The following is a 14,413-nucleotide window of genomic DNA, read 5'->3' as shown; positions in this document are numbered from 1 at the left end:
CTTGTTACTGACCTTCATTACCACTGTCCACAGAGACCAATTATCTAATCTGTTTTGCCTTCTTCCCCTGCCCATTCAGTTATCCATTCAGATCATAAAGTAGTAGATAACATGCTGCTTTTGGATACAAATATCAAATTCATAAGGCTCAGCAGTACTGTATGCAAAATCCTTTATCTGCCTGGATTCTAGAAAAATATGTGTTGCACAGAATACAACTTCAACTTTTAATATCTACTTCTGAAAATCTAAACAATTTTATTATTATTATTAATAAATGCCAGTTATTAGTAAATGTTTGCTACATTATATCCGAACTACATGGATTTAATTAAATGATAGCATTAAATTAGGAGAAGAAAATAAGAAAAGGCTAATATTAAGCACAATGAATATTACTGATGAATTGTGAAATACAGTAAAATGTGATACATTCTGAAACTGTTAACAAACTAGAATAATTTTAAACTTTAACTTCAACATGTGAAATAAAAAACGCAACATAGGGACTTAGGCATATAAAACTATTTTCCAAGAATTTGCCTTTTTCTTAACAATAAGCCTCTCTGCTCCCACACAAAACAAATTCTATAGACAGTGCAAGTTCTATTGTATTTTTACATGACATTTCAACAAAACCAGACACACTTATTGGACTGCCAGAATAAAATTAAATTGCAGGTGGGAAAATTGTCCATCGAACATTGTGAAGGGAGACATTTTGAAAAAGATATTATATTTAAACCCAGTTTAAAAATTTTACAGTGTTAAAAAAAGAAAAGGACATGTATGCCCTTGAAGTAGAGAAGACTTACTGTATCATGCTGCCTGTTATCTTTTCCTGATACAATCAAGAAGTAGTTCCATGCCAGCAGCAACAACAAAGCCAGTGGTATCATGTAGAGCTCAAAGTTCCAGACCACAAAAAGAAAAAGCTGGAAGACAGAGCAGGAAAAAAAGTGATTGAAATCAGCATTACATTAAATGCCCGTGCAGAGTAAAGACCAATAAATTAAAATAATTCTAAAGAAATCCACCTCTCCTTAGATAAGAATGTTGTCCAACTACTTTGCTGACTCACACTTACCTGCCTGATACAACTGCTACACTTCCCAATCCTTCCTATCTTAGTTTTTGGAAAAGAAAAACTGATGTACTATCATCTAAGAGGAATATTAATTGTTCTCTCATAAAATAATGCTTTTGTGAATAATACAAAAGAGCGTAAAATTAAGATTACATTTTAAGAAAGGTTAGCTGGTTTCATGAATCATAGAATTGCTTGGGTTGGAAGGGACCTTAAAGGCCACCTAGATCCACCCCCCTCAACACAAGCAGGGACATCTTTCACTAAACCAGACTGCTCAGAGCCTCATCCAATCTGGCCTTGAACACTTCCAGGGATGGGGCATTCGTAACCTGGGCAACCTGTTTCCTGTGCCACCACCCTCAACAAAAACTCATTTCTTCCTAATATCTAATTTAAACCTCTCTCTTTTAGTTTAAAGCCATTACCCTTCGTTGTATCACTGTACATCCTCCATTTTTCTTGTAGGTCAGGGGGATGTGATTAATTTAAATAAGGCTTCAACATGTTATTGAATCTGGTTTTAGCTTTGAAACAGCCCTGTAGCAGTAAAAGTGGCACAAGAGTTGACTAAAGATTAATTTGTTATTTAGGAAAAAAAAATGACCATTTTGTACTAATGTCATACAAAAAAAGCAGAAGTAACATTTAGAAATCTTTTGTATGGAAAATTAGCAAAAATTACTAAAAAAATCACTAAAGAAATCACTTAAAATTAATAAAAGCTAAAATAATATGGTTATTTCAATGAAAGTATAGTATAATAGAACTGACCACAGACTCATCACAAATGAATTAAAAAAGAAAACTGAGAAGCCACCTAAGTCCACCGCTTTGAAAACATTGATTTATTGCAGTGTTAGCTCAAAACAGCTCAAGTTCTCTTTGACCAGAAGAGAACTTGAGCTGTTTGGTTTCTGGGGCTGCCAGAAGCCTGGTTGGGTTACATCTCCAAGAGATGTGTGCATAAATAACTGGGGCTGCTCTTCAGCATGGGATGAACTTGGTGGTCACACTGCTGGAGAAACCCATCCCCACTGCCAGCTCCACACACCATTGTCTAGACATTGTTCCCTACTGATGCTGCTACAAAATTAATGGTTTACAGGAAAGAACTAAAAATAACTGGACTCAGATGGGGTCAAACTAAAACCATTTTTGCCTCCAATTTTTCCTATCAAAGAACCCCCCGTTTATTTAAGCCAGCTGTAGCCACAACCTGGGTTTGTTTTCTTCAACAAACAAAACAGTGAAACACAACAACAGCCACCATGAAAGCAAATCACACCATGTACCACAGCCGGAAAAACATAGTCTTCTGCTAGATTTTTGTTTGGAGTTTTCTGCTAGCTTTTTTTTTTTTTTTTATTTTTTTTTTTGAGCAAGCACCCACATAGAAAGCAAAAAAAAAAAAAAAAAAAGGTCTACATTTTAGGTAGTCTCTCAAGATCAGCTAACTTACTTCACCCCCATGCTTTCTACCACTCTTTACAATGTGTCACAGCACAGCTGGTCTGTAGCTGGACAGATAAATTAGGCCATAAATAAGAAACCCAACTAGGCTAGCCTAGTTTGATATAGAAAAGAAGTAAACATGTCTCTGGATGAGCAATGATAGCATGGATTTGAACTCAAACAGGGGACCCCAGCCAATCCCATTCCATCCTGAATGCAGACAGGATGCATCCGTATCATTTGCCAGGGAGCTGAGCCGTGCTGAGACCCTGACCAACCAGTTGTCCAAGCACGGCAATTTTGAACCCCCTAAAAAGGGAATGCCAAACAATAAACCAGGTTGTTTGTGGCATGATCCTCGGTGAGTCCTGTCATGTCTGTCTCCAGCCTACGACCATAACATAATAACTGTGTATATGCAAGCCAATGAAACTGCAAGGCAAGCATGATAATTACCAAAAGAACTGAAAAAGCACTGTTTGTGAGACAAACAAAAAAAAAAAGGTACTGGCCCTTCTAAAGTTTTTCATTTGAAAGAAAAATGTTTTTTTAAGGTTGTTAAGTTTAAAAGGAAATCTGTTAGACATGATAATGCATTAGAAGCTGTGCTGGTTTCAGCCAGAGTAGAGCTAATTTCTGCTGAGTAGTTGTTTTGATTCAGGATGAGAATGGTGCAGATAACACACTGATGTTTTGCGTTTTTTGCTAGGTGCAAAGTCAAGGATCTTTTTTTCAAATTGCCTGATGGTCTGCCAGTGGAAGGTATTCAAAATAAACTGGGAGGGCGCACAGCTGGGACAGATGACTCGAACGGACCAAAGAGGTATTTCCACACCACAGAGCATCATGCCCAGGATATGAACTGAGGGGACTTACCCAGAAGGGTGGGTGATCTGGGTTCAGGAAGAGAGGTCTGGCAAGGGCCAGTAGGTGGTGAGAAACTGCACTATATTATTTTGTTAGGGGTTTTTTCCCCTTTTTATTATCATCATTATTTTTATTTACTATTATTTTGGCATTTCACTTTACTTTCAATTATTAAACTGTTCTTATGTCAACATAGAAACTTTACTTCAGTTCTCCTCCTCATTACACAGGATGTAGGGGAAGAGAGGAGGGGTTTGAGCAAGTGGCTGTGTGGTGTTTCCTCTCCAGCTAGGCTTAAAACCACAATAGAAGCAAACAACATCCCATCGCATTCAAGAACTGTTCTGTGACCTTACTATCTAGAACAGAGTGGTAAATCAGATGTAACCAACTTACAACGAATTTTGTGTCTCAAAAGAAAAGCAAAATAGCCCTGCATACTTTAATTCCAGAAATACCCTGAGTCACTGGATGCACGCTGAACGGTGCCCTGGAAGCCAGCAAACAGCACTAAGTATCAAAAAAGTACATACTAGAGATCACCTGTTGAGCAAAAGCAACACATACAGTCTTTCTTAGGGTACCAGCTGAACTTCGGTTAAAAAGTAGTTAAGAAAATCAAGTACTATTCAAACACTCCCTGGCCCCAGAAAAAAAAAAGCCAATAATCTACACAGTCTCAGGAGATATGGGCCTGACTGGAGTCTGAGGAATGTGGTCATCACATACTCTTTACTCCAGAATTTCAATCAATTCTCATCCGAACACTTCTCACTTTAAATTTCTAAAGGCCAAATGACATTCAAGGGCATTAATTCCTTATAGTGCTGGACTCAGAGGGCCAGTAAAACATACTAAGATATTACCTTTTTACAAATTGTGTGGACATGCCGTTCAAAAGTGTGGATATTACACCTGTCATCTCCTGAAGATGATTTTGCTGACCTGCCACCTTAATTTCCATCTAGTCTGGCTGAATTTTAACCAGTTCCTCCTTTCAGGCAACTGTCTCAGCCAGGCAGTACACAAACACTGCAACACAAATGAGATGTGTGCTGAGTGAGACCAGCATAGTTATGGCCCTCTGACCTAAATGGCCTCATTATTCTTCCCAGACAAGAAATGCACTCATGAAATGTATATGAGAGAAAAAAAACCAGATTTCCAGTATCAGACAAAACTTCTAAGTAAACATGAACAAACCCAAAGTCTGGTGCAGAACAGCAAGAAAACTCCAGGACTCAGTTCTTACGGATAAAAGGCGTGATAGTTGAGGTGAAAGAGAAGAAGGAAGTGATATGTACAAACCCTCATAAAAGGTGGAGAAGCAAACCAACATTCCATTAAGCAAGTATAGGCCAAAAAGACCCAAACTCAAACCAAGCCAGAAAAGCTAATGAATAAGTATAAAAGAATACTTCTGGGAATTGCCCATGTCTGTAAAGCATCTAGTGGACTGTATATGGTATGATATCTTCCAAGAAAATAATGGCTGTCTGTGTAAAAAAGGGATGCTCATCACTACTGGAACAAGCTAACTATTTTAGGAGATGAATGTGAGTCTCAAAGGTTACCGTTTAATACAACTGCCGTTTCCTATATAGAAGAATGTAAGGAAGGGCTTTTTTAATCTCTCCCATGAGATCAAAGTTTTTAGAGTCACAGGCAAGAACTGGCCATTTACAACATCACATCAGTTTATACTCTTAGTGAGAGACACATGCATTAAATGATCATTCAGAGAGACATATGACACTATCCCTAGTGTACAACACTTCAAAAAATAATTTAAGTTAGGATACTGAATATCCTATTCTTTTGCAAAGTACAGTATATTTTAAAAAGAAATCTCATTCAAAATGATTAACACTTCCCACTGTTCAGAAGAAAAGCCTGCCCTTTCAGACTAGCAGCTGTGGATCATTAGCTTTCCAGTGATGAGATGTGTTTGATGAGTATTTTTCTTTCTAATTAAGAGACAAGATTCTCTATTTGACTATCTTCTGACAGAAGTGAAGAGAAAGATTTCTGCCTATGTCGAAAGGCCATATTCTACAGAACAATTATTTCAGATTTCTTTTTATCTACATCCACCCAACCTCTTTTCATTTTTAACAAAATCCTGTTTGCACTCACAGACTTCACAGCATTAACCCCTGTTTTTCTTAACTCTTCTCCTTTTTTCCTTTTGCTTCTGTTTTGACTTCTAGCAGAGAAGAGCATATTAAAAAAAAAAAGGATCATCCCACACAGGGGACACTGACCTCATCCTCAGGTACAGGAGAGACCAGATGACATGATGAAGGAGGGCTGCAAGAACTGCTCTTTGAAAGCTTTATGACAAAACTTGAAATGGTTCATCCCACAGAAATGCCTGGTTTCAGTGGACCAGATATTGGCACTGGTAGCACCCAGAGACATGACATGTAATGTATTGTGAGTGAAGGCAGAACACAGACATCTCCACTGCTGTTGTCTCACATAGGGCACAACAATCATGCTGCAGTTTCCTTCTCAAATTGTGGCTTTCCCTGATAATTTTCACAGAACATCTTTACAGCCTCATTTGCATATTATCTATATCCTTGCCTTATATTTATAACCAATCTCTTGAATATCCTGGAAACATAAAGTTGGCTGCACAGCATTTTGGCGCAATCACAAACAGCCAATGTCTACAGCTCCAAATACTGCACTCCAATCACAGGATCTTCCATTTACCACTTAATCTTAAAAGGACAATTTTATTACCTGAGGCTTTGTCACTTGATGTATTCTCACAAGGTTAGAAGGAATAAGAGAGAACCCATATATGTGCTTGATACAGATTGTGTACCAAGTACTGCAGGTTTTAAGGCTCCTGCATGGCGTTTTATACTATGAAACACTGGCAACTACTCTGTATTGTACTTTAGAGAGGTAATAGCTTCTTCCATTATGAAACTAGTCAGTTAGTTCTAGCAATCATAGCTCCTCTGATCTTGTACAGTGCTGTTTACAAAAAAATCAGAAAGGAAGCATTTCTTTTAGCTGCCAAAGATCTCAAATACACTAGCATTAATGTAAACACTTACAGGAATCCACTCCAAATGCAGTGCCTTCGTTCAGATAAGTCTGGAAGAAATACGCCTTTTAAACCTACTCTAAAGCATACTCCAGCAGTTTTTCTTATCATTCTTTCAATTTTAGTTCCAATTACGTAAGTGCTAGGAGGAAGTTTCCTTCATGAAACTTTCCTTCCTTTCCTGCAGCATGAAAGATTTGCATCTGAAGCACATTATCTGTTACTCTGTTTTTCTGTACAGATAAAAAAATTAACTTAAAAATAGTAAAAGCATGCAATATGTATGCAAAACCCAATATAATTCCCACTTGCTTTATTTTGACAGATTTTCACTACAACCTTGGATTAGTGTTGGTTCTCTTTTTTAAATGCCTGAGGTCTTGTGAGTCTGAGAAATGCAGAATAACTAGTATTTTTGATTCTCTAAGAACTTTTCCTTTATCTCAGAAACAAACATGGAAATGTTTGAATTGTCTCTCGTTGCTGGAATTTGAAGAACTGAGTTCACTGCAATTTAGAATTTATCAGCGTTCTTTCTATTTATTTCATGCAGAAAGAGAAAAAAGAGACACATCGATGACAAATAAAACAAGAACTTAAGAGAATGGATGAAGTATTAATTAATGCCAGTCCCAATGGGGCTTTTGATGTATTCTGATGTATTGAAAAACATATATTACCACTCATTAGAGCACTTGGGTCTCGCATCTAGAAGAACACACCAAAAAAAAAAATTAATTGAATTATGACATTAGATGAGGAAAAGAAAATAAGAAAGGCTAATGTTAAGCTCAATTAATATTAATGATGAGTTGTGAAAGACAGTAAAATGTGACTCATTCTGAAATTGTTAACAAACTGGAATAATTTTAATCTTTAACTTCAACATGTGAAATAAAAAATGCAACATAAGGACTTACTAGGTAGGACATTTTTGGTCACAAGTTTTTCCATGCTGTTAATCTACACAACAAACCAAAGGTTCTATTTCATCTCACTCTTTTTATCTATGTACAGTGTACCTACTCATTACATAATGTACATTGCATCTCTACAAGATTGTTAGCATCAACAGAATGTTCTATTTAAAATCCTGAATATTTTTTTAAGTATTTGGTTTTTTTCTTTACAACTTCTAACAGATGTCTCAAAATCATTTTCCAGAAGTACCACAATCTTTACTTTGAGAATATCAACAACTTCAAGAATGCAAACCGCAGAGCATGAATGCAGTGCCACTTTAAACAGCACATGGATTACAGATAAATCTGTACTGCTGTAATGAGTTGCTATTGTAATTAGTAACAAAAGTTAGGTGGAAGTAAAAATTACACTACCCAAAAATATTTTTAAAATGTGGTATATCTTGGGTCAATTTTCTTCCCTTCACTTAAGAGTTTCTAAGCTGCATTATTACATCTGTGTAGTTAGTATCCAGGATAAAACTAAAGGGCAAAATATAGTTCACTGAGGTAATTCCCATACATGCGACTCCTGCCATTCTCAGGCCATTTCAAGACGGATTTGTTCTGTCAGACTGCTAAAATGCTGACAAACTACCAGAAACTGACAGTACTTTTCCTGTGAGCACTGACACCTAGCATCAAGTTAAAAACTACCAACTAGGGTACATTAGATCAAAAGCACGCCTGAAAATGGGGCTACTAGGGTCACTGAACCTCCATCCCATCTTAATACCACATTTTCTGAACAATACCCAACTGTTCACTGAACGCCTCGTGTCTTTGTCTAAGTAATATTACCTAAAACCTGATCCACATATTATTTTCCAAGTAAAAAAAGTGTTTTCAATGTCCCCAGATTGATTTTCAGACAATCACAGAATGTTTAAGTCCGGACACTGAGTCATCTGGTCCAACCTCCTTGCTGAGGGAGGGTCATCCCAGAGCACATGACACAGAATTATGTCCAAACAGATCCTAAATATCTCCAATGAGAGAGAAAGAATCACTTCAGAAGAAAAATCTAAGGTGTTGACTTTGTGAGAAGTGTAAAATCTCAACATGGATCATGCTAGATAACTACAGCTATTTCTGCAAAATGAATTGGTGATCTTAAGAACTCTGCACAGTTTTAAATCGTGTTGTGCTGAAAAAGATCTCATGCAACCAGGGATCTACGTATTCACATCTTCCTTAATTTTGTAGGCATTTTATCACTTTACCTGGACATCAATTTTCTGTCATCTATGTCTTGCAGTTCAATTTGAAACATATAATTTCTTCAGACAATCCAGGAACAAAATGTTATCACTGCCCCCTTCCTTTCTCATTGCCTGATGAGGAGCTGATGGGCTTTGAACCTACCTCCTGTTCCTCCCAAAAGCCTGAAGATTGCAAAAATAAATTGTCCATCAAAAGTTATTAAACTGGGTATAGAGGAGAAAATATTTGGTACCTTCTTCAGCTTAATCACACTTCATTGTACATCTACTGGAGTTCAGACAACATACATACTCCCCAGACACCTGCATGGAAGTTGTTAGAAATGCTGTTTTCTGTACATCACATACCGCATCAGATTTAACTTTTTCTTAATCTGCTCCCTCCCTTATCTTCTATCTGCTTTTGCAGATGGAGGAAAATCTTTTAACGTTTTAAAAAAATGCTATAAAACATTTAATAGGGTAGAAATAATTACCCAAATACTGGAAAATACAAAACTTTCAGACTTACTTTTTCCAAAGTAAAGTAGTAAATATGTTTTTTAATGAAAAGTAAGTAACTTTAAAAATCGTGAATATGAATGACATAAACCTCACAAATGCTTAAACTGTGCCCATATTCACTGGTATGTCAGAAAACTGAAATAAGCCCTTCTCACTACCCATTCACAAATAACCACCATCAAAATAAAAGGACCATGAGGATATTATGAAGCACAACCTTTGATAAAGTAAGCCCTTTGGCTGTAGGAAAACCAACGCTTTAACAACTGTCAGAGTAAAAATGACAGCAATAAACTGTATGAATGAAGGTGGCTAAAGGTGTAAAAGCAGACTGTGATTTCCAGCAATAAAATGCAAAAATACTGGGTTTTGGTTTGATAACTACCAGTATGTCTGGAACAAAAAGAAACACTGTCTTCCCTATAGAGAAATACTTCCATCAAGTATTCTAAAGTCTCATTTCACAGACTGGAACTGTAATGCCCTTATTATATTGAAGAAACTTGCCCCAAGTAGGTCTAATTATTACATTATTTCAACTTTTCAAGACTATCAGCCAACCTGAGTGAGCTCTCCAGGCTGATTTTTATACTCATGACTTACGACCCGCTTCGTTATGTAGTTCTGTGATGTCTGGAGTATTGGTTGAGTGTAACTGTATAACAGCAAATATATAAAAAGCCTAGGATTTGTTTCTCTATCACTGACCAGCTCTTAAGTACATAACCTGCAATTTGTTCACACAGTGTAGGAAAATGTTTTTCTACCTTTTAATGTACTTATTTGTAAATAAATTTTAATTAATAAATTCATTTAAGTAATTAATTTCAGCTAGCTTGCCATTCTTTTAACTTCATCTCCCAGTCTATCTTGTAATTTCAAACAAAAGTCTCCCTCACTGATCTCAAGACTTTCCCTACAAAGCTTCAGTTCTCAGAATTTGCAGATGTAAGTGTAGCATCTATAGCTATGCGTGCCTGTTCCTGTTCACAACTCTAATATTAATCCAAGGCTGATGTTGCCAACTCCTTCTACTCTTTCCCTATGAATATCCTGTAGTCTTCCACCCTCAATGATCTGTTTGAAATAACTCTGATGCTAGAGATATCTACACGTTAGCATGCAGGTTATGTGTTTTTCTTCAGTATTTACCAAGTCTTTAAATTTCCCTATGCAGAGTACAATTGTAGGTTGCAGAAACAAGAAGTTACAAGAAAATAACAGTTTAGATCACAGAGTGAAGCAGCTCCAGGTGTTTGAACAATCCAAATCCTGTACTTATAAGTCTGTCCCCAGGCTGATGTCACTGAGACAAGTGAGTATTTTTTTTTTCTCTAGTAGAATAGCTGTAATTATATTCTGCAATGCTTTCTTTAAGCAAAATGCAAAACAAAACTCTCCAAGCTCATTTTCAGCTGGCATTTTTTTTTCTAGTAGACTAGAGCAGGTCCCAAGAAAGCTAAAGTATATTCACATACTTCTATGTAAAAGTTAGCAAATTGCACAATAAAGAACACAATGACTTCTGCTATCAGCATAAACAGTGCTAAACTCCAAATATTTCAGTGACATAAAGAGAATGAAGAAGTTAGAATGCAGCTCATGAATATGTACATACTCTGTATATATTTTTGTCTCTTTCATGGTAAAACACAGCACAAAGGAGTGGGAGGATGTCTATTAACTATCACTTCACAGTTTGGTAGAATCAGTTATGAATTATTAAACAAATGTAATTTATAACATAACTAGCATATTTACTAGCTTATCACCACTCAGTTTTTGGTTGAGTCGACTTCTCTCTGCCTTTGCTAAACTTCTCTGGTTTGTAAAGCTCCCCTCATGTGCTTTTGAGAAATCTCATCAGAGTCATACAGTCTTTCCTGCAAAGCAACATCCTGAACTGTTGGTAGTTGTACAGAAAATGGAGCCAGATACCTGGTTAAGAAACACACTTTTCACACCTTACAATGTCTGATGCACTTTCAGTCTTCTAAAAAGTTTCTCTCAATATCTACATAACCAATCTGTTTAATGAGGGCAAGCATAAAACTGACATCTTGGAAAAAACAGAGGTGCTTCATGGGAAAAAAAAAAAAAAAAAAGGTATCAGAAGTAGACTTACCAAACAAAACTGAATTCTTTCTGTTAAGGACTACAGAAAGCCCTGTTACATTTTGGTTAAAATTAAGTAACAAATCATATAAGGTGCTGGAAAATGACAACAGTGGTGAAGGCTGGAAGAGAAGTAAAGGTGAACAACATCAAGAAGTTCACATTTTTGAATCACATACTTTTAAGCAACACCAAGGTCTGTGGGTGGGGAGCAGTAAGCTGGATAGGGCACCCCCTACCCAAAACACATGAAGAGTATACCATGTAATTTAACAGTCTGCAAACATTTTTTTTTTTTATTCTTTAAATATGATTTTTTTGTTCACTCTTGTAAGATAGAAAAAAATGAGAAAATAAAATTTTTAATCTATAACATGCAATGTAATTTTTTGAAACAAATAAATGCAACAACAAAAAAATATTTTCTTTCTTATGATCCTAGGTGGAAAACTGTTATCTGCTGCTTTCATTGAGGTAATGTTTCTGCAGGGACAAGTATATTTTCATGCTATTGAAAACACCAGTTGTTTTTCTATTATTAATCAAATTTAAATTATTGTTATTAACTGTTATCAAATAAATTTAATTATTTATGTATTTTCACAAACTATATTAAATCATATTTAGCAGAGACCCTTGTGTGCTGGCAACTTTCCTATTGTTTTTATAGTTTATCTTCCCAGTCAGCAAATGCTATAACGCAAGCTGTATTCTTCTCCATATTTGCAGGAAGTAGTGTTGTAGACTCCAAATATATGATGTTTTATAGAACCTACCTCACTTTTCAGTAGTTTGTTGTTTCAGCAGAATTACATTTAATTAAGTTAGATGATTGTCACTCCAACATATTTGGCCAGACTTTATCATAGAAATGTTCCACAGCTCTAAAAAGCATTTATTGAGCCAGAACCATCATTAATAACATTTACTAACCAGGGAAGAGCAGTACATTTTATAGATGCTTACCTCAATGCATATCTTTAAAATGTGAATAGAGAAATGCACAATATTTTGCTGCTACCTACAAAATGGCAAGTGCTACATTGTCAAATTGTTTGTTTGTTTGTTATCATTGTTGTTGGGATTTTTTTTTTGTTTGGGTTGGTGGTGGTTTTTTGGGGTGTGGGTTTTTGGGGGTTTTTGGTAGAAAATAACACAGCAATGAGATCACCAGTGTTAAAACAAGTTCAGATTTTGTATGCATGTTTAGACTTGCTACATATGGTAGGAAGCAGAGTGTTCTCCTTTAAAGGACCAATTCTGGAAACAGATATTTCATAAATTTAAATGAGCGGGGTCCAAGACCTGGAATTATACATATATTACTTCTGTACTTAAACACTCTAATCAAGTCTCAAAATATTTCAGTCAAACTAAAACTGCCAAATATTTTATTAGTGAAAGTCTCATTATTAAATTGTCTACAACTTAAATTTTTTTTCAATTTTATACAAGTTTTAATGCATTAATTAATCATAAAAGATCTTTGAAATGCAACAAGAAACTGTTCTTAGGGCAACCAAGTACAATTTCTTGCTCAAACCCTGAGTCACTAACACTTAGGTGATTTATGCACATGTGAAAAACCTCTCTACTCACTGTTGTACTTCTAGCAAGCCCAAATAAAAATGACATTTAAAATTCAAGATGGAGGCTTGAACTTATGATTCTCATAGTCACAGTGGATGATATATATATATAGTATAATTACTAACCTTGTATTTTTTATTGACGATAGAGCAGAACTGAGGGTTTAGCAAACTGTCTTTTCAATGTCATTCCTCCTTCCCCAGTTCCCCATTACCTCCCTTCCACTTCAGCTTTGGCTGACACCAAGGAGAGAAAGGAAGGAGTAATTTCACCTGGGTTTTTAATAGATCTGTAAAGTCCTGTGGAACTGACCTGTCACACTGAAGCAGATTGATGATTTGTGAGCAGACCTGGACTCTTCAGAGCTGCAGCTCATGTCTACCACTCGAGGTAACTCTCTCAAAATGGCACTGCTTGGCCAATGTCTTCACAACAGCATCTGGAGAGGGGGATAAATGTTTTGCTGATGCTCAAGAAAGCTTTTTGCAAGACTCAGGAGTTCAACTACCTGCTCTCTAGGAAAGCGTATGCCAGGAGGTATAGACTCCTCTACCCCTCTGCTCCTCTGCTCACTCTCACCAGATCTCTGATCAGCTGATGTATGTCCTTCCCTTATTTCCTCAAAGATAACAGTCTAACCTTTGACCAAACACCACCACATCAGCTAAACCATAGCACTGTCAGATACAGCCTGTTTTGAATACATCCAGGGATGGTGACTCCATCCCTTCACTAGGCAGCTAGTTTCAGTGCCTGATCATCCCTTCAGTGAAGAAATTCTTCCCAATATCCAGCTGAACCTCCCCTGACATAGCTTGAGGACATTTTCTCCTATCTGTCACTAACTGACTGAGAACAGACCAACCCAATCTCACTGTATGCACTTTTCTTTCAGGCAGTTGTAGAGAGTGATAAGGTCTCCCACAAGCCTCCATTTCTCCAGACTAAACAATCTCAGCTCTCTCAGCTGCTCCTCCTCTCTACACCCTTCACCAGCTCTGTTGCCCTTCTTGGACACACATTCCCACACCTCAATGTCCCTCTTGAAGTAGAGAGCCCAGAACTGAACACAGGACTTGAGCTGGGGCAACACCACTGCACAGGGGACAATCCCTGCCCTTGTCCAGCTGGCTGCACTATTCCTGATAAAGATCAGGATGCCACTGGCCTTCTTGGCCACCTGGGCACACTCTGGCTCATGTTCAGCCAGCTGTCCATCAGCACTCTCAGGTCCTTCTCTCTTGGACCACTCTCCAGCCACTCTTCCCCCAGCCTGTAGCACTGCTTGGGGTTGATGTGATCCAAGTGCAGGAACCAGCACTGGCCTTATTGAACCTCACACCACCAGCCTTGGCCCCTTGACCTGGCCTGTCCAGATCACTCTGCAGAGCCTGCCTCCACTCCAGCAGATCAACACTCCTGCCCAGCTTAGTGCTGTCTGCAAACTTGCTGAGGGTACACTCCATTGCCTCATCCACACCCTCAACAAAGACATTAAGCAGGACTGGACCCAGTACTGAGCCTTGGGGAATCCCAGTAGTGACTG

At 37.3% G+C, this 14,413-nt stretch overlaps 1 protein-coding gene across 1 annotated transcript in view; it reads right to left on the bottom strand.

Annotated features, from left to right (window-relative positions):
- Nucleotides 1-14,413, bottom strand: part of MCTP1 (multiple C2 and transmembrane domain containing 1) — a 214,440-nt gene that overhangs the window by 49,148 nt on the left and 150,879 nt on the right. The window contains 1 exon segment of the mRNA XM_066339938.1: nt 816-935. Within this exon segment, the coding sequence (XP_066196035.1) occupies nt 816-935 (120 nt within the window).

The sequence above is a fragment of the Sylvia atricapilla genome, chromosome Z (genome assembly GCF_009819655.1).
Source record: "Sylvia atricapilla isolate bSylAtr1 chromosome Z, bSylAtr1.pri, whole genome shotgun sequence".
NCBI classification, from domain to species: domain Eukaryota; kingdom Metazoa; phylum Chordata; class Aves; order Passeriformes; family Sylviidae; genus Sylvia; species Sylvia atricapilla.
Note: the sequence above shows the minus strand (reverse complement) of the source record. Positions and strands in the feature narration are given on the sequence as shown.